This window comes from Meriones unguiculatus, chromosome 6 (assembly GCF_030254825.1).
Source record: "Meriones unguiculatus strain TT.TT164.6M chromosome 6, Bangor_MerUng_6.1, whole genome shotgun sequence".
Lineage (NCBI taxonomy): Eukaryota > Metazoa > Chordata > Mammalia > Rodentia > Muridae > Meriones > Meriones unguiculatus.
The window spans coordinates 13580602-13607858 of NC_083354.1; the positions used below are offsets into that span (position 1 = coordinate 13580602).

General features: G+C 49.8%; 2 protein-coding genes across 2 annotated transcripts in view; both read right to left on the bottom strand.

The window, feature by feature from the left end:
• Nucleotides 1-429: 429 nt before the first annotated feature.
• Nucleotides 430-4054, bottom strand: Bcl2l10 (BCL2 like 10). The gene is given in 2 exon segments (XM_060386102.1): nucleotides 430-615; nucleotides 3485-4054. Coding segments are annotated over 2 exon segments (450 nt in total). The 5' UTR covers nucleotides 3749-4054.
• Nucleotides 4055-5740: 1686 nt separating this feature from the next.
• Gnb5 (G protein subunit beta 5) overlaps nucleotides 5741-27257 on the bottom strand; it is a 28444-nt gene continuing 6927 nt past the window's right edge. Inside the window, exons 2-11 of the mRNA XM_021631633.2 lie at nucleotides 24067-24203; nucleotides 19533-19574; nucleotides 18602-18678; nucleotides 17190-17322; nucleotides 15979-16122; nucleotides 14436-14527; nucleotides 12129-12177; nucleotides 9553-9649; nucleotides 7826-7992; nucleotides 5741-6634 (exon numbers count right to left, since the gene is read on the bottom strand). Of these exons, the coding sequence (XP_021487308.1) occupies nucleotides 6623-6634; nucleotides 7826-7992; nucleotides 9553-9649; nucleotides 12129-12177; nucleotides 14436-14527; nucleotides 15979-16122; nucleotides 17190-17322; nucleotides 18602-18678; nucleotides 19533-19574; nucleotides 24067-24203 (950 nt within the window). The 3' untranslated portion in view covers nucleotides 5741-6622. The remainder of the gene's footprint in view (nucleotides 6635-7825; nucleotides 7993-9552; nucleotides 9650-12128; nucleotides 12178-14435; nucleotides 14528-15978; nucleotides 16123-17189; nucleotides 17323-18601; nucleotides 18679-19532; nucleotides 19575-24066; nucleotides 24204-27257) is intronic.

Genomic DNA, 27257 nt, shown 5'->3' on the forward strand with positions numbered 1-27257 from the left:
TCTCAACCATGTTTGCAGCAGCTTTATTTGTAATAGCCAGAACCTAGAAACAACCCAGATGTCCCTCAATGGAGGAAATTGTGGTATTTTTACGTAATGGAATACTACTCAGCAATCAAAAACGAGGAAATCATGAAATTTGCAGGCAAATGGTGGGATCTAGAAAAGACCATCCTGAGTGATGTATCCCAGAATGAGAACAACATGGTATATACTCACATAGTCCTATAAGATATGATAAACATAATGAAATCTATACACCCAAAGAAGATAAACAAGAAAGAGGACCCAGGGTAAGATGATCAATCCTCACTTAGACAAATGGGATGTGCATTGGACATAGGAGAAAACAAGTAACAGGACAGGAGCCTACCACAGAGGGCCCCTGAGAGACTCTACCTAGCAGTGTATCAAAGCAGATACTAAGACTCATAACCAAACCTGGGTTAGCAGTCTTCTCCAGAAGACTGGTAAGGGGCTCTTGAAGCGGCACAAGCCATCCTGCAAGGGGCAGAATGGGAGAATCAGACTGCCTCCCACAAACAAACCTGAGCCCCAAACATACAAGATGGGCTCAGTGGTTAAGAGCGCTGTCTGTTCTTGCAGAGCACCTGGGTCCAGTTCCCAGGACCCACATCATGGCTCACAGCTGCCTGTAAAACTCCTCCTGGCCTCTGAGCCTTGCATACACACGGTACACATACAAGTACCCATCTCCATGAAGTTTCATAGGAAGGCCTGCCATGGAGCTTAGAGGTCAAACGTGACCAGCACGCGCAAGGCCCTGGGACATTCTCCAGCATGAGAAACACCCCCAAACACACGGGAGGTTCTAGATCATGCTATAAAATAAGAGGCATGTGGCTATCAGACGCCTTGCAGTTAGACTTGTAGCAAGCAGCCAGCTAACTGACGCACACGGCAGAGATACCTCAAAACACACCTCACATTTTCCCTCAGTGCTGAGGACAGACATCTACACGAAAAGCTCTCTGTACTCTGATGCCTTCCTCACAACCTTCCAAAAAAAACAAAATTGGAAAACTTGAACCTTGGGCATTCCCTCCTTTGACCGGCGGCACCTGTCAGTCTGTAACTCTTCTATGAGTTCTTGACCTTGACTCTCTCTCTACAAATCAAATTCGAAATGGTCTCGAAACCCATGGGGGGGGGAGGGACCTCCCGGCTCACACCTGTGGCCTCCCCTTTACTAACGATCTTGGTTCTCACATCCACAGGCCCCCTCTTTAGCACACTTCCCATCTCAATTCATCCAGACTGGGGCGTGGTGCGCCGGAGACTCATTGTGGACATCACCCTTCCGTTGCGCCAATACAGGCATCGATCTCTGACTCGGACACCCCGACATGGAGACTTGCTGATAGCACCCCACCCAAGTCAGGGTATCACAGCCTGACATTGAAGTTAATGCCTGTTACCCCCGAAAAGAGAAAAGGCTGGGACTGTTCTATTGGAACTAGAGGCCATCCAGACCACGCACCCTGTGGAAAGCCAGCCTGAGATCTTGTGGGCCTCTCTTCCCCAAAGGGAGTTTACCAATCCCAGGTGACCTGAGACACAAAGCAATCAAGGACTATGGGTAGCAAATCGTCCATGATGAAGATACATTAACTAAAGGGAAAAACCTTCCCTTCCCCTGCTGCTCTGGAGCGAGTGACGGCTGCATCCACGCGTTCATCACTATGCCCATGGGACCTTCCCCTTCCTCTGGGACCCATAAGAGGGCTCCTACTTGGCCCCACAGACCTAAACTCTATGCAGAGCTGCTTCTCTGCTGTTTTTCCATGATATTTTTCTGCTTGTGACCGTCTTACCAAGAGGAAAATATGCCCCACCATTCCTCTCAAGCCCTCCCAAGGCTAAGACCTTAGGGGAGAGAGAGTGTGGAGAGCCGTCGGACACAGCTACAGACAAAGCCAGCCTGAGAGAAAGGCCCAGAAGCTCAATACTGAACTCACAGGGCGACACTGGAAGATAGCCAGGAAAGATGTTGCCTGCCTTTCGTTTCCAACCTATAGTTTAGCTGGACAGTCCCGGATGCTCCAGGTAACCGGGAAGCCTCCGGCATCTGGACACAAATGGCCTCTTGCTAAAGCAACACACCTGCGACAAAGCTTGACCAGCTGAGTTGGGTCACTAGGACTCCCACTGTGGTGTGGAGAGCTGCTGGTTAAGCTGCTTTGTCATGTTTTCACATGGGGAAGTAGTCTTTGAAAAGTCAGGCATCTACACACCTTTTTGTGTTGATGTGACTTGTTTTTGCTTTGCCTGTAAATAACGAACCCTGGAATAAACCCGAGCTGCTTCAGTCAGACCGACAGTCCCCTCAAGCTGATCCCATGTGTGGTATGATTTGTCCTCAGAGTCCACACTCCCCACTCAGGTACTGTTTGACTCTGCCGGCGGGCTGCGGCAAGAGAGGAGGGAGAAATGAACACTCTGTCTTAAAGAGCTCTTCAGAGGGCTCAGAGAGGGTCCTCGGAAACTCAGCTGAGGGCAGTGCGAGATCAGGAGCAGGGCCAGGAGTTACCACTAACAAGAATCGCTGCCTTTCTTACACAAGTGGTTTAAATGCAGACTGCTCACAGGAGGGTCATTTTGTTTTTGTAGAGCAGGTTTTCACAGTTAAGATAGTTATCCTGTAACACGGGTCACTTCAGTTTGGATTCAACCCCAGCGAGTAGGAGAGCAAAGAAACTCAAGGCCAAACTCAGCATCCAAGGGACCACTGTGGGCTAACCTAGGGTGGAGTTCTGTTTTGTTTCCCCGTCTTTTCTGACAGGGCTGCGGATTGAACCCAGGGCCTCACAGATACTAACAGTCTACCGTCAGGCTCTCTCCCCATCCCAGGTGTTTTCCTTGATCGGGAGCTCTGTGCAGCTGCAGACCAAGGGCTGCCTCTCTAGACCACACAGAGATTAAGGACCCACAGAAAGCCAGGAGCCTGGAGGCTGCCCAGCAGGGAAAAGTACAATGGGCTAGAAGTAAAGATCCCAGTTGGGGTCCCCACACACATCTCCCAATCCCTAGGGCCTTACCCTCTTACAGGGTGAAATGAAGAAACTCCAGAGGGCCTGGACGTGATCACGGCTCCCTTTATACTACGTGGGCACATTAGACCTCGTAAGCGGTCCCCGACAGTCCCGGGGGTAAGGGTCAGGGCAAGTCACGTGTGCCTGGCTGTCCCTGAATGAATTTTTATGAGAACTATTGAGCAAGGGCCGTCAGAGTGCCTGCAGGGATGTCCCTGGGCTGGGATGTGGCTCCGTTAGGAGCGTGCGGATACAGTTGGACCGCACAGTGCAGCTGAAGCGCTCCCGGTGCCCAGCACAGCAACCCCACGACCTCCCCCACCCTCACCCCATCGCCCCCACGCTCACGGTCTCACCCAGCTGTCCTGAGCCTCCAGACCGGAGCGATGAGCCAACCGCACAGCAAGCCCGCTGCGGGATAGTCTTCAGACCCGGCAGCCCCGCACGGAGCTCCATCCAGAAGCGTCCCCTCGTAAGCCAGGAGCAGCCCGAGTTGAAGCTGTGGTCATCCTGAGCGCCTCGTCTGCCAGCTGGGTCACCAGCTCCAGGCGGCAGCCCTGGTAGCCGAGGAAGGAGGGAAAGAAAACGTGGCGCTGCTGCGGGATCTGCGCAGCCACAGAGCGGAGCAAGGTCGCCTCCACTCACCTGGGCTGTGGCTCGGGGCGCGTGGCTCCCACATCGTGCGTGCATTGCATCAGCTAGTCAACCAGCAGCCCCCCAGAGCCTTCCAGCAGCAGATCGTCCAGCCTCCACACCTGGCCGGCCTGACCTCAACCATCTTTATAGGCTCAGCGGCGCCCCGCCCCGCCCCGCCCCGCCCCGCCCCGCCCCGCCCTGCCCCGCCTGGACATTTGGGACTCTCACTCGCACCTGTTACAAGAGGCAAGCCGAGCAGGAGTAGAGGGTTAAGAAACACAGACACGGTCATGGTCGGAACTTTCAAGGGGCTGGGTAGGCCTTGCGATTGTCATTCTCCTGCCTCAGCCTCCTAAGTTGCTGAGATCACAGGCTTGTGCCCTGGGGCTCAGCTAGAAGCTGTGTCTTAACTTGCTGGGGCATGATGATACATAAATCGTTTGCAAGCGGCTGCCCCAGGCTGGAGGAGGCACTGTGGCACCAACCGCCCACTCTTGCCTGTCTCTGCTCTGCTCCCTAGAACCCCTATTTGTCCTCCATTAAACAAGTCTATCTAGTACAGGGGTTCTCAACCTTCCTAACGCTGCAGCCCTCAGGTTGTGGTGGCCCCCAAGCAGAAGATTATTTTGTTGCTACTTCGTAACTGTAATGTTGCTGTTAGGAATCATACTGTAAAGATCCGATATGGAGCTCCCGAGGGGGTCTCGACCCACAGGTTGAGAACCACTGCGCTAGTAGGTCCCAGCCTGGCTGGGTTCTGGTCCTTTTTGACATTCTGTGATGCTGAGGTTACTCCAATTGTCTCCCAAGGCCCTTTCCCAGAGGTCTATCTGCCCAGCTGCGCTGGTCCCTTCTTTATGTCCCTGAAAGGCAAACAGGGCTCTTTAGAGTGTCAAAACATAACCCAGAACCCTTGTGAGTTCCTGAGACTCTTTCAGGGCTCCTAAGGGATATCTACACAGTACTAATGACATAAAAAAAAAAAAAAATTACATGTGGCTGAAGAGACTGCTGAAGAGGTCACAGTAGCATCCTGCTGCCTGGAAGAGTGTTGTTTCCCCATTCTGGGGTCTCTCTGAGGAGCCTGGGGCTGGGGTTGGGCCTACAAAGCCAACACTAAGCAAAGAGCCAGGCAGAGTAGGGTGAGACGGGGAGACCAGATGTTCTGGGGACAAACACACCCCGCTTCTCAGACACAGCGAATCTTGGGCTGGTCAGATGGCCAAGGCGGCCCACAGTGCCAGTTTTACCCCAGGAATGGTTGCCAGCGTCTGAGGTGACCCTGTGGTTCCCAGCATACTTTGATGTTTGTAAAGACGGGGTCTTGGGGCTGGGGCTGTCGCTCAGTTGGCAGAGTGTTTGTGAACCATGCAGGTGGTGTGGGTTTCAGCCCCAGCAGCTGAAACTGCTGATACTGGTGCGTCCCGTGTGTTAATCCCGGCGTGCCAACACCTGAGAGGCATCGGCAGTGGCACCAGAAGTTCCCAATCATACTTGACAGTGTAGGAAGCTTGAGGGCAGCCTCGGACACGTGATACCTTGTTTCATAAAACAAAGCAAGGGGCAGGGAGCCTCCTCTGGGGAAAGGGTGCTTGCTCCCAAGCCTGACAACCTGAGTCCCATCCCCAGGCACCAGATGGCAGAAGGAGGGAACAGGCTGCCGCTGTCTGAACTCTGACCTCTCCATGTGCTCTGTGGCATGTGTACTCACAGACACACAGAGAGGAAAAGTGAGTGAACATAGGAATAAATAAACATAAAAAAATAGAGCGAAACAAAAACTGAAAAGATGAGGCCTTGAGATGCGGCTGAGGCTGGTCTTGGGCTCTGGGGCTCAAGCCACCCTCTGCCTCCGCCTCCCACACACCTGGGCTCACAAGTGTGCGCTATTATGTCTGTTAACACGGCATTTTATTACATGAAGAGATTCTCAAAGACTAAACCTCTACACCTTTAAAAGAGAAAAGGAAGGAAAAGCAGGGATCTTCTAAGAGGAAGCATTCAGTAGCATCCAGAAGGAATTGCTGGTTCAAATAAAGACAAGATACCCCTTTGATAGCAAAGACATTATTATTCATGGCCTGCCCGTCAGCCTGTGTAAGTACATGGGGCCCTGCAGGGCATGTGAATCTCTTAGGCATTTTTACCTTAGGCATTTCTGACAATTCTAGCAAGCTTTTAAATCAACTCAGTGACCTGCCTTCCCACACCAGAAGGCTCTGTTTGCTCTCAGCAGTATTTGTGCTATACATGGCAATCAGTTTTCTCCTCAAATGCTAGGGACTGTTCTGCCCTAGACTGCCATTTATCACAAGCCACACATATGGCCTGCTTTCTGCATGTGTCCGCCTCATTTCTAAAGCCTCGCCCAGAAAACCAAACCAAACCAAACCAAACATTTTTTATCTAAAAAAAAAAAAAAAAAAAAAAACCCCACACTGAACAGGTTGAAAAAAGAGACTTTTACATAAAGACATTTTTTAAAAAGTGGTTCTATGCAATCCCATTTGGAACTGGAATTTTCTTCTACTGCAGACCAACAAATAGTCATTCTCGCAGTCCATAGAGCTGGCACGTCCACAGGCTAGAAGCCACAGGCCACACCAAGAAAAGGTAGAGTCTAAAGTGCTCTGAAGACAGACTGGATTTGAGGGAGTCGTGAGGGACATTTTAAATGATGATAAAGGTGGAATTCTACCGGTCGGAATAACTTCAGAACCAGACAGACTTCACAAAGCACGTGAGACGGAACAAGGATGTGACGGTACAGTTGAAGTGCCAAGGCCGACATGGGTACTTCTCCAGGGAAGGGGCGGATTTCACGGTGACATGGGTGAGTGAGTGCCGAGCTGTGAGGTTGCCCTGGGCTCCTGGGCTTGTCTAGAAGTCGAATCTGCCTGGAAGGACACGCGTTCTTCCGAGCTGTGGGAGGATTATGCCCAAACCTGAGAAGACACAGACAGATCCTTCTTAATGGTTGATAATTTGTCAGACTTGAGTTTACAGATAGGAAGTCAGTCTGCACGCACACACTCATGCTCTATCACCCTTGCCACTTACTTGCTCAGCTGGCCGTCTGCAGAGCTTCGGTGGGCAGCTCACCAGCCACTGGTGACCCCTTAGATTGAGAACTGAACCACGTGTGTCTGCACAGCTCACTGCTAACACCTCACTTCTAAAGTGGCAAACTTTTGCTTCCGTAACTTTGCAAAATTCATTATATTTGTTCTAAAACTCGACATTCAACCTACTCCCTTTAAAATGAACAGAATGTGGGGCTGGAGAGACGACTCAGACGTTAAGAGCACTGGCTGCTCTTCCAGACATCCCGAGTTCAATTCCCAGCACCCACACGGTGGCTCACAACCATCTATAGTGAGATCTAGTGCCCTCTTCTGGCGTGCTGGTGTACATGCAGTTAGAACACTGTATACATAAGTAAGTTTTAAAAATGTCTAGAACACAAAAGGACTGCTTCCTTCCTACGACCTTATTAAAAATAGTATTCAATCATTTATTTAATGTGTATGTGTCGGTGTACATGTGTGCGTGTGTGCTATTGCATGCACGTACAGGTCAGAGGGTCATTAGCGGGCATCAGTCCTCTCCCACCACTATGTGGGGTCCAGGAATCAAGCTGTCAACAGCTTAGCACCCACATGCTTCAGAATACCTCGTCTTTCCACACCCTCCCCCCTTCTTTGCTATGGTGGCATTACTCCAGGGGAGTTGAAAGTCTGATCAAAGCCACAAGGCCCTGGAATAGCATGCATATAATTAGCAAATCACCCAGGGGCCTTCACAGGCCTTCAGCCTTTGGGCCTCCCTGACACATGACATCTTTACTGGTGTGAAGAGTCCTTCCCTACAGGCAGTAGACTGGGAACCCGTGGCTTACTCAAGGCCAGAATCACAAAAGTCAGACATATAGGGTATGTATGACAAAAAACAAAACCAAACCTCCAGAAGCATTTGGGTTATCTCAACACCACGTTGAGGGAACACTCTGGTCTCTCTGAATACCTGTGTGACAACGCTCCCGACCTCCTGGAGACACCCCTTGCCATCTGTGTCTCTGGTCAGGGTCACCAGTCCTCCCCCGCCTGCCACACAGGAAGACGGGGCATCTCTCTTACTCTTAGGGTGTGATCCCAGGATCCTGAGCAGAACGCTGTCCCATCAGGAGAGACTCGCAGAGTGCTGACACGGTTTTCATGTCCAAATAGGATGGAGACCCGGGAGCCCTTGAGGACATCCCAGACATTGATGGTATAGTCATTGTACCCAGCAAAGAGCAGACGGCCTGGAAGTAGAAGGCACAATGCTTCAATCGGCTCCTGGTTTTCCTTCCTTTACTGTCACTCACTCAGTCACCAATGAACTTCCTCATTCATCCATCTACCCACCCACCCCTCCATCTATCTATCCATCCATCCACCCACCCACCACCCACCCATCTAATAAACACAGTCATCTAGGCCCACTGTGTGGTCGGCAATGTGTGTTGCCTTTGGAATTCAGGATAAAGTGGTCACTGTCCTCTGTAAAAGGAACCTTTATCTGCCTGTTTCAATTGTTGTGTCCGAGGCTTATTGCCTCAGTCTGCTAACCTAGGCCTAGTCCTGGAAGATTCTAGCCTCCAAACAATCTAATCTAGGCCTAGAATGTTTTCAGCCTCTGAGACTTACTGCTGAATAAGCTCAGCTTTTCTAGTTCTTTCTGGACTCTGCTGGCTGGTTCAGCTCAGCTGTTCTGACTCAAATTCCTCTCTCAGCTGACTGATTTAATCTGGCTTTTCTCTTTGCCTCTGCACTGCTCTGCTTGGCCTCAAACTACCTCCAGCAGTCTGCTCTAATCTCCTGGCTCCTTCTCATTCTCTGGCTGCTTCAGTCTTCACCTGAGTTCTCTCTTTCTCTCTGCAACCTATTACTGTCTTGGTAAAAAACAAAAACAAAAACAAAAAACCAAAAACAAAACTGCCTCCTCCCTCTCTGCATTGCTCCTTAAGTAACTTCCCTTTCCTCTCTCTTCTCTTGAGAGTTGGGCATATACTAGTCTGTCAAACCTTTCTCTGATTCGTCACTTTTTCTGCCGTTCAATTTGACATCACTTTCAAACATGGGTGCTTCCTTCTACAAACTATCTTTACCTTCATTGTTTGGGATTAAAGGTGTGTGCCACCACGCACAGGTCTAAGCTTTTCTTTACCTGACACCTGCTCTATACCAGGCTGGCCCTCAACTCAGATCTGCTTGCCACTGTCTCCGGATTAAAGGTGTGTTTGCATTCTAGCCAGATCACATACATCTTTGGATGTGATCTCTTGCCAGAATAGCCATATTCCGAATTAAAGTTATTCTACAATCCTCTGGGGAAGGCAGGGGACGGAGAGGACTATCACTGCAGCATCATGCGGTAAGAGCCAACATGTCAGGCTCAAGTGCATGTAGGATGCCATCGGGCCTTAGAGGAAGCAGGAACACTCCTGTCATTTCTAAACCTTGAGTTTGGGTTTACAACGTGATCCACCCGATCCATGCTTTTGAGGGCTAAGCAGTATTCTCCACTTCTTGGATAGAGGTGCCACCAAATGGCTGCAGGTCTTCGGGCAAAGGCACAGGCTCAGGACTGGGGAGTCCCATCAGCACCCGCTAGGCTTCTGCTAGCTGCCTTCCAAGTGTGTTTCTGAGCACAAAGAGGTGGTGGCCAGGGCATGAGGTGAAGGCAGGGGTGCCTGAAGGTCCCACCCGGCCTCAGCATATTGCCACATAGTAAGCTCGGTGATGGGAAGCTTGGTGGAGGGCTGCTTGAGTTTTAGGTCTGGTCCTACAATCCAGGGGACGTTCTTGAAACAAACTCTTACCACTGAGGGAGAAGTCCACGCTCGATGCTCCAAAGATGATACTCTCCTTGGAGTAGATGGCAACCTCTCTATCTGCCCGCAGGTCATAGAGGCGACACTGGGGTGTGAAGAGACAGAAAAAGGTGCAATTATTTCTGGCTTTGATTTGTCAAAGTGCCAACCACAGAGCTGCTCTCTGGGACCAGCAGCTTTTGTAGTTTGAGGCATGACAGGCAAAAACCTCTTTAGTTTTCTCTCCTATTATTTTATCCTTCACTCCTGTTTCCTGTTACTCTCTATGGGTCAGCAGATACTCAAAGAAACAGCAAGTGAAGACGCTTCTTCAGGTACAGAGACAGACACAGAACCCTACTTTCTTTTCCTTGATGAAGAACATACTGTCATCATGGAACATTCTGAAACACTTTGAAATTCAGACACAAGGAAACGAAAGTCACCCCAAGTCCCAGAGGTATCTGTTAGTGTCTGGGATGTTCTTTTTTGTTTTTCTACTTTATGTATGTGTGCTGGATAGTTCTGTGTCAACTTGGCACAAGCTACAGTCACCCGAATGGAGGAAACCTCAATTTAAGAAAATGCCTCCGTAAGACTGGGTTGCAGGTGAGACTGTAGGGCATTTTCTTAATTAGCGATTGATGTCCGCCCGTCGTGAGTGGGACCCGTCGTGAGTGGGCTGGTGGTTCTATAAAAAAGCAGGCTGAGCAAGCCAGCAAGCAGCACCCCTCCTTGGCCTGGGTCACCTCCTGCCTCCAGGTTCCTGCCCTGTTTGAGTTCCTGCCCTGAATTCCTCTGATGATGAATAGTGCTGTAGAAGTGTAAGCCAAATGAACCACTTCCTCCCCAGCTTGCTTTTTGGCCATGGTGTTTCATCACAGCAGTAGACACTGTAACTAAGACAGTGTGGAAATGGATGGGATGGGTGTCCCATTGCTGTCTCTGCCAACATTCTGTGGTAAGCATTTTCCAAAATTAGTCATCAAAGAAGATGATTTACATGTCTGTCCACTATATCCCCCATGAGGCTGTGTCTTAATCTGTTAGGCCATGCCAGCTAAGGTTCTTCTCATGACTAAATTTTCTCTTTTATACATAATTTCACGAGAAACTTTTTGTGGGAAGAAAACCGGTTTTTGAATATACTTACAAGGAGCAATGAGCTGGGAAGTATCAAGGGAACTGCCCATAGCCATGTGATGAATATTTTTATGTAAAAATCTTCACATACATGTTGATGTCTCCCTGGCATTAGCTTAGAATAGATCTGTTTCCAGGAAATGGCAGGGCCAAAATGTGTGCCTTTACATTTTGTTACATGTTTTTGACACGCATAAGAGTTTAAAAAATACTTTATTATTTATGTGAATACGGATGTTCCTGTGTGTGTGTGTGTGTGTGCGCGTGTGTGCGTGTGCATGTGCACGTGTGTATGAATGCACACATGTATGGGAAGGACAGAAGAGGGTGTCAGATTCCCCAGAACTGAAGATATAGGAGGTTTTAAGCCACCTGACATGGATGCTGGGAATTGAATTCTGGTCCTTTAGAAGGGCAGCAAGCAATGGCTCCTCTCTGAGCCATATCTTTAGCCCTAAGGTTTTCATTATTACCAAAACTCAATAATTGCTCTTGTAATATCTTCCACAGCAGCAACTTAGGGTGAAGCCTATTTCTTAATAGGCTACTGATATTTTTTGAGACAAGAAATACATTTCATTTTCTCCTAAAAACATTATGTCAACATAATTTGTCACTAGTAACAAAACTGTGAGAACTGAATCTGTTTTTAGGTAAGAAATCAATGCCTGAGAGTTTTAAATCGTGAAAGGCACAAAAATACTTACTTATGGCAAAGTTTATTTGTTTTGTAGCCCAGGTTTGCCATGACCTTGCTATGTATATGTAACAAGATGACCTTGAACTCCTGTTACTCCTACCTCCACTTCCCTAGTGCTGTGATCACAAGCATTGAACACTGTTCTGGCTTTACAGCACAGTGCTTGGTTAGGCACAGAAGAATGCATATATTTATGGCTTTATGTGAAAAAAACAAAACAAATATACAAATAGACATTGTATTTACAGAGAGAAAGGACCGTCAGGATTCATTAAACTGTGAGTTTTCTGTAGGAAAGGAGAGTAACTTAATTTCCTTCCATTTTTATTCAGTGACTGCACATGACTTCTGGTAAAGCTAAGGGGCTGGAGAGATGGATCTGCTGTCAAGATAACTGACTGTTATGACAAAGGATCCTAGCACCTAGATGGTGGCTCACAACATTCTGTAACTCCAGTCTCAGGGCATCCCAGCACTCAATTCTGGTCTAAAAGGGCACCAAGCATGCATGTGGGGCATAGACATACATGCAGACAAACATCCATACACATAGGAAAACATTAAGTAAAATTTGAAAAATAAAATAAAATTAAGGCAGAGGCAGGTGGATGTCTGTGAGTTCGGGGCCACCTTGGTCTACAGAGTGAATTCTAGGACAGCCAGGGCTATACAGAGAAACCCTGCATTGAAAACAAACAAACAAACAAATAAATAAAAATAAAAAAATAACTGAGAAACGTACCGTTGCATCATCTGACCCGGAAGCAAAAGCGTCTCCACTGGGGTAGTATCTGTAGAGAGAGTTGGTAGAAAGCCTGTTATGGGGAACAGCCATTCCCATGACCCCCCTCAGCGTCGCACAGCCAGAAGCTTCACTTCTGGGACACAGCAAGAGCTCTACCCGGGCCGGAGGGGAGCTGCTCACGTTCCTTACGTAAACCCAGAACAGCTGCACTGGCTTGCAGAGAGGTCTGCTGAGGACTGTTGGCACTGTCAGGACATGCAGTACTCTGGGCCATGCCATCATCTTTCCCAGCCTGGTCTCCTCATCTGGAAAGTGAGGCTAATGAAGCCTGTCTACACGGTGAAGACCTACCAGGGAAGTGAGTACCAAGGATCCAGCATGCTGATAAATAAAAAGCCATCAGTGAGCAGTGGCTATCACCCTCCTCTCAGCGCTCAGGAGGAAGTATGGATGCTAGGTTATAAACCAGAAGCAGGAGGAGCAGAGTGAGGACGTTTATCTCTCTATCTACCTGTCTATCTGTCTATCCATCTATGTATGTATGTATGTATGTATGTATGTATGTATCTATCTATCTATCTATCTATCTATCTATCTATCTATCTATCTAGGTGGGGTCTCATGTAGCCCAGGCTCGTCTTGGACTCTGTAACGACCTTGAACTTCTGGTTCCCCGCCCCCACCTCCTCTGTTCTGAGAGTACGGGAGTGAGCCACAATAGCTGGTGTGATGCCATGCTAGAGAGAGAACTCGGTTCCCCGTACATTAGGTAAGCACGCTGCCAACAGAGCTACAGCCCCTGAATTTGTGTCTTTCATCCCTTCACCTCGCCCACACGCGGATGTGCCCCGTCCCTCTCAATGCATCTTCTTTCAGATTACAAATGGCCTCTGCCCCATGGTTTGTACTGGGGAGAAGATAGTTAAGGAAAAAAAAAAAAAAAAGCTAATAGAGAAGGGTTTTGTTGTTGTTGTTTTTAATGCATGCCTTTGTGTAAGTGTGTGTAAGTGTGTGTGTCTAGAAGGTGGAGGACAGCTTCAGGTGTCAATCTCAGGAGAATGTCCACCTCCTTTGAGTCAGGTTCTTTCACTGACCTGGATGGAGTTCTCCAATCAGGCTAGACTGGCTGACCCCAGAGATCCCTGCCTCCTCAGAGCTGGGGTTACAAACACCTGCTACTGTGCATCTTCATGTGGCTGCCAGAGACTGAAATGCTTTACCAAAGCCCCCAGCCCCAGCAAGCTTGATTTTGTGTGGCTACCTTACAAAGTTTCTGACGGAACGGGATGAGGACAGAAAGGTTGGAGGAAAAATGCCCAGTGTTTAGGCCCCACACCATGGTGTCAATAGGGTACATGTGTGTTTAAAAAAAGAAAATGCTGTGTGTGTGTGTGTGTGTGCGCGCGCATGGGTGTCCTGAGGAGGCCAGAAGAGTGTACTGGATTTCCTGGAGCTGGAGTCGGAGGCAGCTGTGAGTCATCTGATGTGGGTGCTGGGAACTGAACTCAAAGGAGCAAGTCTAGTGTTTTTCCATCAAGAATGATGGCGATTCTTTCTTAGGCTCCAAGCAGAAAGGTGTTTTATGTTTGGCCATGGCCGTGGCACCTTCTGAGCAAGAGAAATCCCAACCTTCCCTGGAACCCCACTTACAGAGAGCTTGCTACCAACTGAGCATCTGTACCTAGCTGTCTAGTGTCTTCTCGACTGAAGCATCCCCGTGCCGGTTCAGCGCTCCCCTCCCCTCTGTACTTCCTCTGGCCTTCCCTGTCTAAAGAAATAGGCCACTGCTTACTGGCCAGATTAGAGATTTGGGCTTCCTGAGCTCAGCGCTCTTACAGTGTGGCCCATGTCTCCTTGGTGGCCTTCCTCAGCAGTTTGTAAGCCTGGCTCTTCATCCTCCTGGCCTCAGTTTAAATGTGAGAAGCAGCCCACCCATTGTAGGACACACATACACACTGTATACATGTGTATCTGGTTTCTTTCCTGAAGGGCAACAGAAGCTTTGTGTAGCGTCACTGCTGTACTCCTGCTTCTGAGGAAATGCCTGGCATGTGTACACTTAAGAAGCATGTGAAGAGTGGCCAAGAAAGGGCAGCTCACTTTGGGAGGACATGGGTTGTCTCTAAAGCAAGCACATTAAGTGCTCCTGGGTGCTGGAGCCTTTCCTGTGGAGGAAGCTTCTTTCCTTAGGTAACCCCCACCTCTGTGTGTCTGTCTGTCTGTGTGTCTGTCTGTCCTGCTAAGGACTGTCTAAGCCCCAGTGAAGCCCCAGATCAGAGGATCCCAAGCATATGACTCACTGACCGGACACTGTTGACATCAGATTCATGAGTTTCAAAGGCTTGCACGCACTGGCCAGAGCGCATGTCCCACACCATCGCCTTCTTGTCACAACCCTACAAACAGAAAACCACCCTGTTACACACTGCAAGGACTGTGGATAGACAGGGGTGAGTCTTAACGGGTTACTCCTCTCCACCCACTAAACCTGAGGAGGCACAGTTTTCCAGGACAGAGGAGCAGGAGGGCACGTGGCATCCTCCTTCAGCATGTTTCCTTCTTTTGTGTATTTCTGAGTTGGAGGTTAAGACCTTTGATGCTTCCTCCTTCCTTCCTCCTGCGCATCTCACTTTCCTTCATTCCTCTTCCATTCTCTCCTCTTTCTACCCACTTTCCTAAGCACAAAGGCAAGCAGATGTTGGTGCATGTGGTGGGGGTCAGGGTGTCTAGGCTGGTGGTGTCCAAACCGAGCAGCCAAGAGCCTTGGCTTTGTTGGAGCTGTAGACCCTCAGCAGAGTTAGGAATGGGGCTCCTTTGGCCACCTGCACATCAGCAGCATGCTGATCTGGGAAACAGTTGTCCCAGGCTGCTCGTAGGCCTGCCACTGAACAACTAGGAGAGAGGGTAGCAAGTCATCCCTCTGGCCTTCAGCCTCAACCCTGAAAATGGATGCTCTCTGAGTCCCTCACAAGCCGGAGAGCCATGAACAAAAGATTTTCCGTATTAGGCAACCAGGATTCTGGGAGCTTTTCAGTGAATTCCCACAGAGCTTGACTAGCAAAAGGCATTCTCTCAGCAGTTAGATGAACTGACAGCTTCAGACATTCAGGTTTGTTGACTTCAAAGACATGAAGAGGCAAAGGTGACATCTTAGGACCACCTGCCATGGGGTATAGTACCCTGAGAGCGTCACTGAGGACAGGGTCAACAAAATTCAAGTACCTTCAACCTCCTAATGGACGCTCACATGACTGGAGCTCATGTGTGCAAAGAGGCAATGGACTCTACAGAAATGATGCTCACTTCAAGAGAGCAATGTGGTTGAGCAGGGACAATGCAGGGGAGAAAGGCACGGGGAGAAGACATACATGGGTGCCCAAACACAAGAAGCGAATCAGGGTCTCTCCCAAGGAGCCACGGGCGGTTCCCAAAGGCCTGAAATCAGTCAGAGCCTATATGTTGATTCCTATAGCTCCTCTTCTGTTTCCTGCACCCAAGGGTGAGAGGAGAATGGTAGTCAAGAGTCGTGGGATGGGAGTGTCCCCAGCCCTGGGCTCTGTGACATCCCAGCACTGCCTCATCTTAGCATGTGTTGCACACGCACAGTGTGACAAGCGCACACTGGAGTTGCCGCCTTCAAACAGAACATTCCAGATCTCTATAGAGACTGCCTTCAGCGACAGAAGGAAGGCGGCCTGGAGACAGTGCTGGCACTGCTGCGGGACCTGGGTTTCCAGCTGAAAACACTTCTAGGAAAGATGCAGGACCAGGCCCCAGAACCAAAATGAACTGCCAGCATCTATCTCCCTGGTGGACAAAAGACCCCAGAGATTTTCCCCGCCTTTACCCCAGACACAAAGGTGTTCCCGGTCTCCGAGGGGGCCAGGTCCAAGCAGAGCACATCAGCCCCGTGGCCATGGAAGCTCTGCAGCAGCTGTCCGCTCTCTACGTCCCACAGGGCGCACGTCCCGTCACCACTGGCTGTCAGGATCTGCGTGAAGAAAGGGAGTGCTGGGGAAGGTTAGCTAAAGGCTTAACCTTCCAGAGAGCACAGCAGGCCACACACACACACACACACACACACACACACACACACACACACACGCACACCAACCACTGAGTGCAAACACAGGAAAGTCTCTCCTGCGGCTAGAAGACCAGGTGTGCTCTTAACATCCCTCCCCCCCTCCAGTCCCTGAGTCACTGGTTCACACACATCCCCCAGAGGGGAAATCTCAGTGGTCTTTCTGTTGTGCCTCCAGGGAGCCATGACTGCTTTGCCTGTAGAGACTCTTACTATGGTACAAGTGTCCTCAGATATCAGACAACCCCCTCTTGAAACTTTTACAGGCAGTGAGAGTAAATCCAGCGTAACTTCCTGTCACTGTGTCAAACGATCCTGGGACTCCACTTGCTCTCCTGTTAACACCAGTGCTGGGGAGATAAAGACAAGTGGATCCCAGGGGCTTGTTGGAGGGTCATCCTAACATAACTGGGGAAACCCGAGACCTCGTAAGAGACCCAGCCTCAAAAACTAAGAGATGGGGGAGGGGCTGGAGAGAAGGCTCAGAGGTCAAGAGCAGTGGATGTTCTTACAGAAGGCCAGAGCTCGGTTTCCTGCGCCCACACAGGGCACCTGTAACTCCAGGGGATCTGATGGCCTCCGTGGGCACTGCATGCCTGACGGGCACACATGAAGGCAAACACTTATAAACATAAAGCAGATACATCTAGAACAAATTTAAAACTAACGTGTTGCACACAGACGGAGAAACACGTGCAGTGCACGGCCCTGAAGCTTAGCAGCGGGGAGGCTTCATCCTGGCTGCCTTATGACAGGCGCTCTGACCCTCACCCAACCAGAGCAGAGCGCTCACGGCAGCACCCAGAGTTGATCTCAACCCTGCAGCAGTAGGCCTGGCTTTCCTCTCTCTGAGTTTTCTAAGAGCAGAGATCAAGGAGAGGCGGCAGGCGCTTTCTCCGGAAGCAGCACCGCACAGAGCAAGCCTCACCCTGCATTCCCGGATGTGCTCCGCCAAGGGACCTGTGTGCCCTTACCTGCATGTCTGAGTTGGTGAAGCTGCAAGCAGACAGGTAGTTGGTGTGCATAGCGACAGACTTCTTCTTGGCGGCCATGTTCTCATTTTTGTCAAATGTCAGTGGATACACGGAACACTTATTATCCAGCCCACTAGCACAGGAGACAGAGGAACCAGAGGTCAGCATGGAAGGAGGGGAGACGCATCCTTTTTTCCTTTAAACTGGCTGCGCAAATGCTTTTCTTCAGCAGTGCCTTACACTGCAATCTTTCCTCTTAAGACCTTCTAATCCACAGTCAAACTGAATCAAACCCACAAATAGGAATTTGGAAACTCCTTTCCTCAGATTCACAAACCGCATGTCAAGTGTGTGGGAGTGAATGCAGAACCGTCTGAATGCAAACACGGCATTCTGCTTCTAAATAGATCAAGGTGCACATTCACGTCTGCCCCAAATAAGAATATTCCTTAGGCACCAGCTGTGTCTTTTGTCACAGCTGAGATTAGCAAGGGTTCCCTGACAGCTAACAAGGAGCCAAGGAGCTAAGGACCTAACATCTGGAGAGACAGCTCAGTGGCTAAGAGCACTGGATGCCCTTACAGAGGACCTGGGTTTGATCCTAGCACCCACATGGAAGTTCACAACCAGCTGTAACTCTCTGAGGGCACCAGGCAGGTATGCAATGCATAGATCATGCAAACACTCATAATAAAATTAAATAAGCAAAAAATAGCAAATGCAAAATATCTACAAAACTGTTAGAAAGTGATTTTTTTTTTTTAAGGAGCACTTGTGGCTTTTGCAGAGGACCCAGGTTCCTTTCTCCGTACCCACGTGCTGGCCAACAATCCTCTGTAGCTTCAGCTCCAGAGGATCCAGTGCCTCCCACTGACCTGCGTGGGTATCAGGCATTGGCACACTGCACACCTGTACACGCAGGCAAACACACACACACATGACATAAATCTAAATGTTTTAATTGAAAAAGTACTGTTGTTAGTGTGTGAGAGAGAGGAATGCGGCACAGCATGCACATGGAGGTCAGAGGTCAACTTTCAGGAGTCAGTTCTCTCCTTCCACAGTGGGGTCCAGGGATTGGACACGTGTCGTCAGCTTGCACGGCAAGCACGTTTTCTCTCTGAGCCATCTTGAGGGTCTCTGTCCAGCTTTTCATGTGGGTGATGGGTTCTCGACTCAGGTCCTTACATTCATTTATCCACTGAGCCATCTCCCTGGACCTCTGACGACTGTTTCTTGTTCAGGACATCTTGTGGCCAGCTATTACTAAGGGCCGCTATTACTATTACCCTGGACTTTATTGTTTTTCACGGATAGAAAGTCCGGGCCTGTAGCAGAAACGTTTTGGATTGTCTGGACTTTAGGACATTTGCCTATACAAAGCGGAACAGCATTTTGTGGCTAAAACTTACCCACAAGCGATGGCACATCCCGATGGCGCGTAAGCGCAAGCCATCACCCACGTGCAGGGCATGGTGACCGCATGCTCCTGAAATGTCAGCACCAATCAGGAATGAGTGACAGGCACTTCCTTATTGTCTGAGGTTTTACAAAACAAAAACACCAGAGTCCTCGCTGGCTTGTCACCATTTACATGGCAGCGACAAGGGAAGGAAGTGGGCCTCACGCTGACAAGGGGACTCGGCCTTCCAGTACCAACCAAATCTAAGAAACAGCGATATTTTACTTCACTTTTTTTTTCTTGTGGTCATTTGCCAGGGGCCTGACTGTTAGTGACTCTGCCCTGGAAAATGGCCCTCACCTGACCAGGACATGCTTCAGCTGCTGGACACGTCTACTAACATGTTTAAGAAAGTAGACTATGCACTGGGGTCTCTCTTCCCACAGGGAGAAATGAGCCTGCCGTTCCAGACAGACCCTGACCCTCAGCTCATACAGCACGGTCTTGTACAGATGCTGGTGAGCCTAACCTACCTGTGTTGAGAGCTTTGGTCTTTATCTTATGGAGACGGTCTAACCTTAGACCTTACCTTCGCCAAGAGTGCTCTCGCTTTGGACTCACACCTCCCCACACCACTGCTCTGTCTGTCTGACGCGCCTGCCCTTCCTACCCCAGCTGCCAAGTGCTCACTTCAGCCAGAGAGGGGAGAGAAGACAGAATTTTGATCCTTCCCGTTCTCACTCAGAATACAGGACACATCACTCATGAGGGTTTGACAGGTTTCTCTCGCTGTGCCCTATCTGGGGTCTGGGATCATGGTCCTCTAGGGGGTGGGGCTGGGGTGCTGGCAGAGTTGCTGCTTCCATGGCTGTTTGTGGGCTCTGGAGGGGAGTTAGGCTGGAAACCCAAGGCCCAGGATGTGTCTGGGAAAGAAACCTCACCTTGTTGGTGGTGAAGGAATCCCACACAATCACCTTCCCATCCTGGAGAGGAAAGAAACCACAGTTAAGGGGTCAGCACTTGGCAGTATGTTCTTACCCGCAACAACCTAGAAGTCCCCAGAGCGCCTGGTCCTCATGGGCAGCAAGGGGAGTCAGTGGGAATCCAGGATGAGTAAGCCCCTCCCACCGGCCTGTGAATAAAGGGCAGTGATGGAGTTGGGGCTGGGTTCTCCAGTCAGTTCTCTGCTTTACTTTTTTTTTTTCTTGTCTAGCTTGAATGAGAGATAGCAAGACTCAGATACTTTTTTTCTATTGGACAGGGTCTCACGTAGCTTGGGTTGGCTTAGACCTGGATACGTAGCTGAGAATGACCTTGAACACTAGATCTGCCTGCTCTCACCCGAGTGCTTCGATTGCAGGCATGCACCAAGCGTTCGGAAGTAATGGTGAACAGTGCACCGACAGACCCTGGAAAATGCCGAGAGGGCAGAAGTGAGGTCTGCAGTTAAAGCGACAGAGGCCTTCTCTGTCACATCCGGTCTAATGTCTGCCTAGGTGTCTAAACAGGATGCAGGGGCGGGGTTAGGAAGGGCAATCGTTCACAATACAACAGGGCTCTGCAGATGCACTTGAGGGTCCTGTGCACCAGGAGCCCACACTCCCTAACGGTGGACACTCACTCACTGTGGGCGTTTCCCCTGCCTCACTGCCTGCCCTTCCCCACCGCCCACCTGCTGTGCGCTCTGAAGTCTCACTGAACTAAATGATGTTCCACAAGCTGATGGACTTGCCAGGCGCCCACATACCCGCAGAGACTTCACCTCCACCCCCAAACCCTATTCCCACTCATTGGGTGACTAATTTCCTTTGTTAAAGGGAGAAGGGTGCTCATAGTCCAAAGATTGTTCCCGAATCGTCAGTGTTTCCAGCCTTGTGGTGGTTTGACTAGGAATGGCTCCCACAGACTCTTCTGTGTGAATGCTTGGCCCATAGGGATCAGTGCTATTGAGAGGTGTGGGGGAATGGGCTTTGAGGGTTCAGGGTCTGGCCAGCGTGGGGCACAGTCTCTTTCTGCTGCCCACAGATCAAGACAGAGAACTCTCAGCTCCTTTCCCAGCACCACGTCTGCCTGCATGCTACCCTGTTGGCCACTATGACGATAATGAACTAAACCTCTGAACTGGAAGCCAGCCACATTTCAATGAATGTTTTCCTTTATAAGAGTTGCCATGGTCACGGTGTCTCTTCACAGAGCTAGAACACTGACGAAGACAAGCCTCCATCCCACACTTCCACGCACTTCACCTCTCTGGAGCAGAGAGGGATGTGTGGATTGTGCTCACAAGTGCCCTGTGGCCCTGCCTCCCTCCTTCTCCAACAGGAGTGGCTGGGGATGTAGCTGAGGTGGTGGAGCACTGGCCTTCGTGCCTGAAGGCCTGGGTGGGTTCAGTTCTCAGCGCTGCAGGGACTGGCTGTGGTGGTCCACACATGTGATCCTAGCACTTGGGGGTGGAGGCAGGAGGGTCAGAAGTTCGACGGTCAGAAGTTCAAGGTTATCCAAGGTAACATAGCGATTTTGAGGCCAGCCTGGGATAGGAGGAAGAGTCCCTGTCTTAAAAAACAAAACAAAACAAAACAAAACAACAACAACAACAACAACAAACAAAACTAAGTAAAGACTAGAAAGAAATGCTCTAAAATGGTAAGTTGTGGGTATGGCGACAAATGCCTGCAGTCTCAGGACCCAAGAGGCTGAGGCAGGAGCATTGCAAGTATGAGGGCAGTTTAGCCTACAAAGCAAGACTTGTCAAAACAAAGCAAAACAAAACTAATCAATAAATAAAAGTTAAATAAGATAACGGCTGAAGCAGGAGAGCCAAAACTCTGCTCTACTCTCGGTGTTTTTAATATGCACGGGTGATAAATATACTATGGATCCAAAATCAAAAGCAAGTGCAGCATGACTTAGACACGCAGGGCACACAGCAGACAAACAACACTGTGCCACTCAGCCAGCCACTGGCAGAGGCCCCACAGCAGGTAGGCCATCCAGAGCGCGCACATTTTCTTTTTCTTTTTCCTCACGTGTCTATGTGCGCATCTCTGTGTGGGTGTGTGCATGTGAGTGTGGTATCCACGGAGGCCGAAGGAGGCCACTACATCCCTGGAGCTGGAACTGTAGGGAGCTGTGAGCTACCTGGAGTGGGTGATGGGAACTGAACCTGGGTCCTCTGCAAAAGCAATACAAATCCCTTCACCCCAGAACTTGGACACTTTCACACCTTTACACAGGTTATTAAGATGGGTCCCGCTTTTGAAAAAGCTGGACCAGACAGAAGCCAGATTGATTATAAGAACCTGATCTACAGCATACACCAAGGGAGTTCAGTTCACAGGTTTCTGCTTGTTTGAGAGAAGGTCACATGTGGCCCAGGCTGCTCTTAAACTCATGGAACCAAGGATGACCTTGAACTCCTGATCCTCCTGCCTCTACCTCTCAGGCGCTGGTGTCGCAGCTGGTGTGTGTGGCCATGCCTGGTGGTGATTACTAAGAGACCAGCATCACTGAAACGGAACTTTTTGGGAAGTGTGTCCTCAGGGTCAGCACTTGGAGGGCTGGGGTCCAGATGCTGTCAAGGCTGAACCTCATGCTGGCAGCCAAACTTGGTAATGTGGAAGAGTCACTCAGGCGGTACTGGTTCTGAAGGCACTGGTTCGGGGCCATGGGGAGCAGCTGAGGCTTGGCGCTGTGTGGTAAGGCTGGAGTCCCCGATGGAGTGGCCATTGGAAAAGACCAGCCCAGGATTGAAGGGATCGGATCATAAAGGGAAGTTAAGGCTTGCCACTGTGCAGCCAGGTTAGAGCTCCTGAAGAGAGCCGAGAAGAGGCTACCGGTGAGGGTGCAGCTCAGTTGTAGCAGAGACACAACATTTTGGGGATGCCAGTACCATGGAACAACTAGCAAGGACAGCAGGCACAGCATGGAGCTGGCCCGAGTCGAGAAGCAAGCCAGTAAGCAGTGATCCTTCCTGGCCGCTGCTGCAATTCCTGGCTCCCGGCTCATGTCCTGCCCTGTATTCCCTTCATGGTAGACTTTGATTCGAACATGTAAGCTGAAGCACCCTGTCCTTCCCCAAGGTCGCAGTGGTGGTTTATTACAGCAATAGAAACCTAACTAGAATGATACCTAGCCTAAAAACTCACATACAAAGTATTAAGCTGTGGAAGTCAGTTTCCTTCCTCATTTTATCAGGGTTGTTCTATATGCCCAATACAATAGAACAGAGAGGACAGAGTGCCAGTTCCAAGGCTAGGTCACAAAACGTTTCCGTTTCCCACGCTTGGGTCATTGGCTCTTCAAGGAGGTCAGTTACCAAGTCGTGAGCAGAAAACCATGGAAAGGTTCACATGGCAAGAAACAAAGGCGCAGCCAATAGCCACGTGAACAAGGCAGCCTGACAGAGCGCACACCTCCGTCACGCAGTCTGCCGGCTGTGGCCACACCCACCTCTCTGGTAACCTCAGAGTTGATTAAGAACCCATGCCCAGCTGTTCGGCTCCAGAAACCCCGTGATATGTCACGGCCTTGTGCCAGGCTGCTTAAATCATGGGTAAGTTATGTCAGTGCTGGAGATGGAACCCAAGGCTTTGTGCTTGCCGGGCAGGTGCTGGGCCGCGGGGCTGAATCTGTTACCTCAGTGTTGGAGTGACGTGCTATGCATCGATGCAGCAGGAAATTGTAAGATGTAAGAAATAAGCTGCAAGCTAAGCAGGAAGTTATACATTTCAAACAGCTACATTAAACTTCTTCTTATTAAACACAGTGAGGATTAATAAACTACCGGGCACGGTGGCATACACCTTTCATCCCAGCACTCAGGACGAAGAAGCAGGTGGATCTTTTTAAGTTCAACAAAAGCCTGGTCTACAGAGCAATTTCCAGGACAGCCAGAACTACATAGTGAGACCCTGTAAAAACAAAACAAAACCGAAAAGCCAAATACACAGAAAGAAAGAAAGAAAGGAAGGAAGGAAGGAAGGAAGGAAGGAAGGAAGGAAGGAAGGAAGGAAGGAAGGAAGGAGGCCATTAGCAGAATCTCAATCATTTAAGTCCCCTTGAGGTAGGGACAGGCTTTTAAAATTGGGTTCATTTACAAATGAGACCTTGTAACATGCTAAGAGAGAAATGATCTTGAATGTTTCTTTAAAGGAGTCAGGCTAGACAGTATTTCTTTTATCACTAATTCGAAATCAGTGACATTCCGCAGGGTGCAGAGCGTCTGAATGTCCTGTGACGGGGACCCCCCTGCACAGCCCCAAAAGGCACAGCGCATGCCAGACAAGGGCTCTAATGCTCACACCTCCAATGCTGCAGGGGACGTCTTTGCTAAGTCACATCCCTAGGAGAGTAAGCAAAGTCATGCAGAAGAGACAGGAGCCGGTGGGCGGGACGGCTCTTCCTTCCTTAGCCGTGTGATCAGAAACCCACTCAGGCTGTAGGGCAGGTGGGAAGGGGTAGCCAAGCACACAGTACCTGTGAGGAGCTCACAATCCTCCGCTTGTCTTTGCACCAGTCCATGCACAGGACCTTGTTCCCGTGGCCTTTGAGGGTCCTTCTGGTCTTCATGACAAACTGGCCCACGGCCTCCACCCGCTCGGCCACCTGGTGCACTGCAAGGACAACACCAAGATCAGTTACCCAGGGCCCGTCAGGCAGGGCCTGGCTCTGAGCGCCAGTAGGCCCAGGAAAGCCTTTGTCTCCCCAGAGGCTTTCATCTTGTTCTCCGGCCTTGCAAAGCTTTCTTCCATGGCTGGAGAGTACAGGCTGCGTGGGGGCTCTCTTTTGGGTTTAAGACCCGACAGTGCTCAAAGTATTTCTGTATGTGTGTGTTGCAAGCCTATCAAACCAGCTTCATATTTCTAAAGCCCTTGGATGTTTCCCTTGGCTCTGAGACATGGGCGGAGCCAACAATACAGCATGGCGGCTGTCACCATGTGACGGGCAGATAGCGGGACTCCCACAGACTCTTTGGATCATACAAATCCATACAAGTTGCTGGGTGCCAGGCCGGGATGTGAAGATTTTACCTTTCATTTCTTTTGTGTGTGTGTGTGTGTGTGTGTGTGTGTGTCTTGTGTACATACCAGAAGACAACCTCAGGTGCCATCCTCAGGAATGTCTACGTCTTTGAGACAGGGTCTCTCACTCGGCCTAGAATTCACCAACCAGGAGAGGTGGGCTGGCTACGTATCCTCCTGTTTGCCTTCCAGCACTGCAGTTACAAGCACATGCTCTATGACAAGCATTTTACCGACTGAACCATACCCAGCCTCCACCGCCTTTCTACGCTCAAGAGAAACTGACTTTGTAAAAACTGTCCCACACTCTGCACCTTGCCACCTGGCAGTAGGTGCTGTATCTAACTGTCTCTGGCCCTAGCAGAGGCCTGGGGCATGATGAGAGCTGCAGGAATCAGCAGACAAGCCCTGAGCAAATGATGCATGTGTGAGGTTGCTGACAAGCTCCTAAAAGTCTGGACAGAACTGCTTGTGCTCCCAGAGCTCCACACAACATTCTCTCAGTGGCGGGACCTGTGTTCTTTTCCCGAGGCCAAGAAATTGCTCACGTGCTTAGAGAGGTGTGGCTGACGCTAGTCAAGTAACAGTGAGGGAATGAAGAGTCCACCGTGAAGCTGATGGGAGCCTGGAGGTCTGCGGGGCTCAGGGACTCCCCACTGTGGTCGGCAGCTGGGAGGTACTGCTCTCTGCCTCCCTTCCTGCGCTCTTACCGCCTCTCTGAGTCCGAAGAACTGTCTTACAGAACCACAGTCCAGCGAGCCACATCAGGGAACCAATGCCTGCTAGTGTACAGGCCCTGTTGTACGCTCCCCAACAACACCCTTTACAGCAAGAGTACATTTAAGATCACTCACCACATCCTTTGGAGCCCTTCAGTCCCTGTCTGGTGCGCCCTCACCGTGAGGTTCCACCCAGGCACACTTGTCAGGAACCCCACTGGGAGACAACGTGACTTTCCAGAGGCACAAGCTACCCTCTGCTATATCTGTCCCTCTGCAGCTGATGGCAATTCTGGCCACTTGGTGAAGGTAGTCCACCTTCTATCGTGACACATAATTATGGTGCTGTTCCTCCAACTCCGACAACCTCATGGTACCATGCACTAACAGCCCGGTTACCGCACTGGTGGTTGGCGACTGATGAGTTTCCTAAGCTCACCCAGTGGCTGCTTTCCGCTCTTGGTTGAATGATTCGCTACTGACAGCAGTGTGGGCTTTGTGGATTCTGCTGTATTCACCGGGCCATAATCAGTTTCTATTACTTCTTTTGACCCATGCTGGGAGTGAGCGCAAGGCCTCGTGAGTGCCAGGCAATCACACTACCATTAAGCCACACCTTCAACCCTGGGTGTGCCAGGCAAGTACTCTGCCACTGAGCAACATTCTTGGCCTTTTTGTGCTTTACTCCAAAGTTCAAAGGTTCTCAAGGCTTCCTGTCACATCTCATCATCTTTGGGAGCTCCCAGTTTGGGCGTGTTGCCCTATGCTAACCAAGAAATCAGTCTTTTCTCCAAGAGAGCTTGACTCCCTTTAGTGCCCCCTGAGAAGAAAGAACAAAGGCATGCAAAGAAGTCCCTATAAAACCCCAACTCTGTCAGTGTGGTGGTCTGTAATCCCAGCCCTCAGGAGGCTGAGGCGGGAGGATCTCTGTGAGTGTGAAGGCAACTGGAGTTATATAGTGAGAACCTGGCCCACAAACAAACAAACAAACAAACAAACAAACAAACAAAGGGAAAATACTCAGAGAAAAGCTCAACTGTAAAAGCTCTTGTACAGTACAAATCGCCGTGCCACTGCTCAGCGCTCATGCTGCGGCTCCCACTGAAATGCTGAGTGGTTACTCCACGAAGGCCACACCACCCGTCTCCCACAGATGCACACAGGCCTCGTGAAAAAAGCTAAAGAACAGGCTCCATTTTCTGAATTCTTACAGGCCTTTTACACAAGCCTCCACCAGGAGGAAGCATGTCCTACTTAATTCCCTTTAAAAGATTTATTTTTTATTTTATGTATGACTATCTGTCTGCGAATTTGTATGTGCACCAAGTCAAGTGTCCCCAGAGGCCTGAGGAGGGCAGCAGATCCCCTGGAGCTGGACTGGTGAGCTACCACGTGCATGCTGGGAGCTAAGTCAGGCTTCTCCGGAAGGGCAGCCAGGGCTCTTAACCCCTGAGCCATTTCTGTAGTTCTTTGCTTAATAAACCCCATGCCCATACCATTGCAGCTCCTCTTGCTTCAGCATTAGGGAAAGCTTGGCTTTCCAACATCCCTCTTAAAAAAAACAAGATAGACATCTCACCGACTAGGAGAAAGAAGGCCCTCGTTATATAAGTCTAATTTTAACACATCGCAACTATCAATTATCTTTTCTCCTCGTGCCTTCCCTTCCCACACGGACTCACTCCCAACCCACTCCTTCCTGCTTTGACCTGCCAAATCTTGCAAGCACTGAATTAAAGAATTACAGAAATTAAATACCAGGAAATAAAAGAAAAATTGGAAATGAGCTAAATATGTATTTGTGGGGCTGGGGCAGGTATGATTTCGCCATTGCCTTCTGACAGACTGTTCCTCCAGAATATGATAAATTATTTTTAAAGCAGTGAGGAACACACTGATTTCTACAACAGGAATGCTAACAGCAACT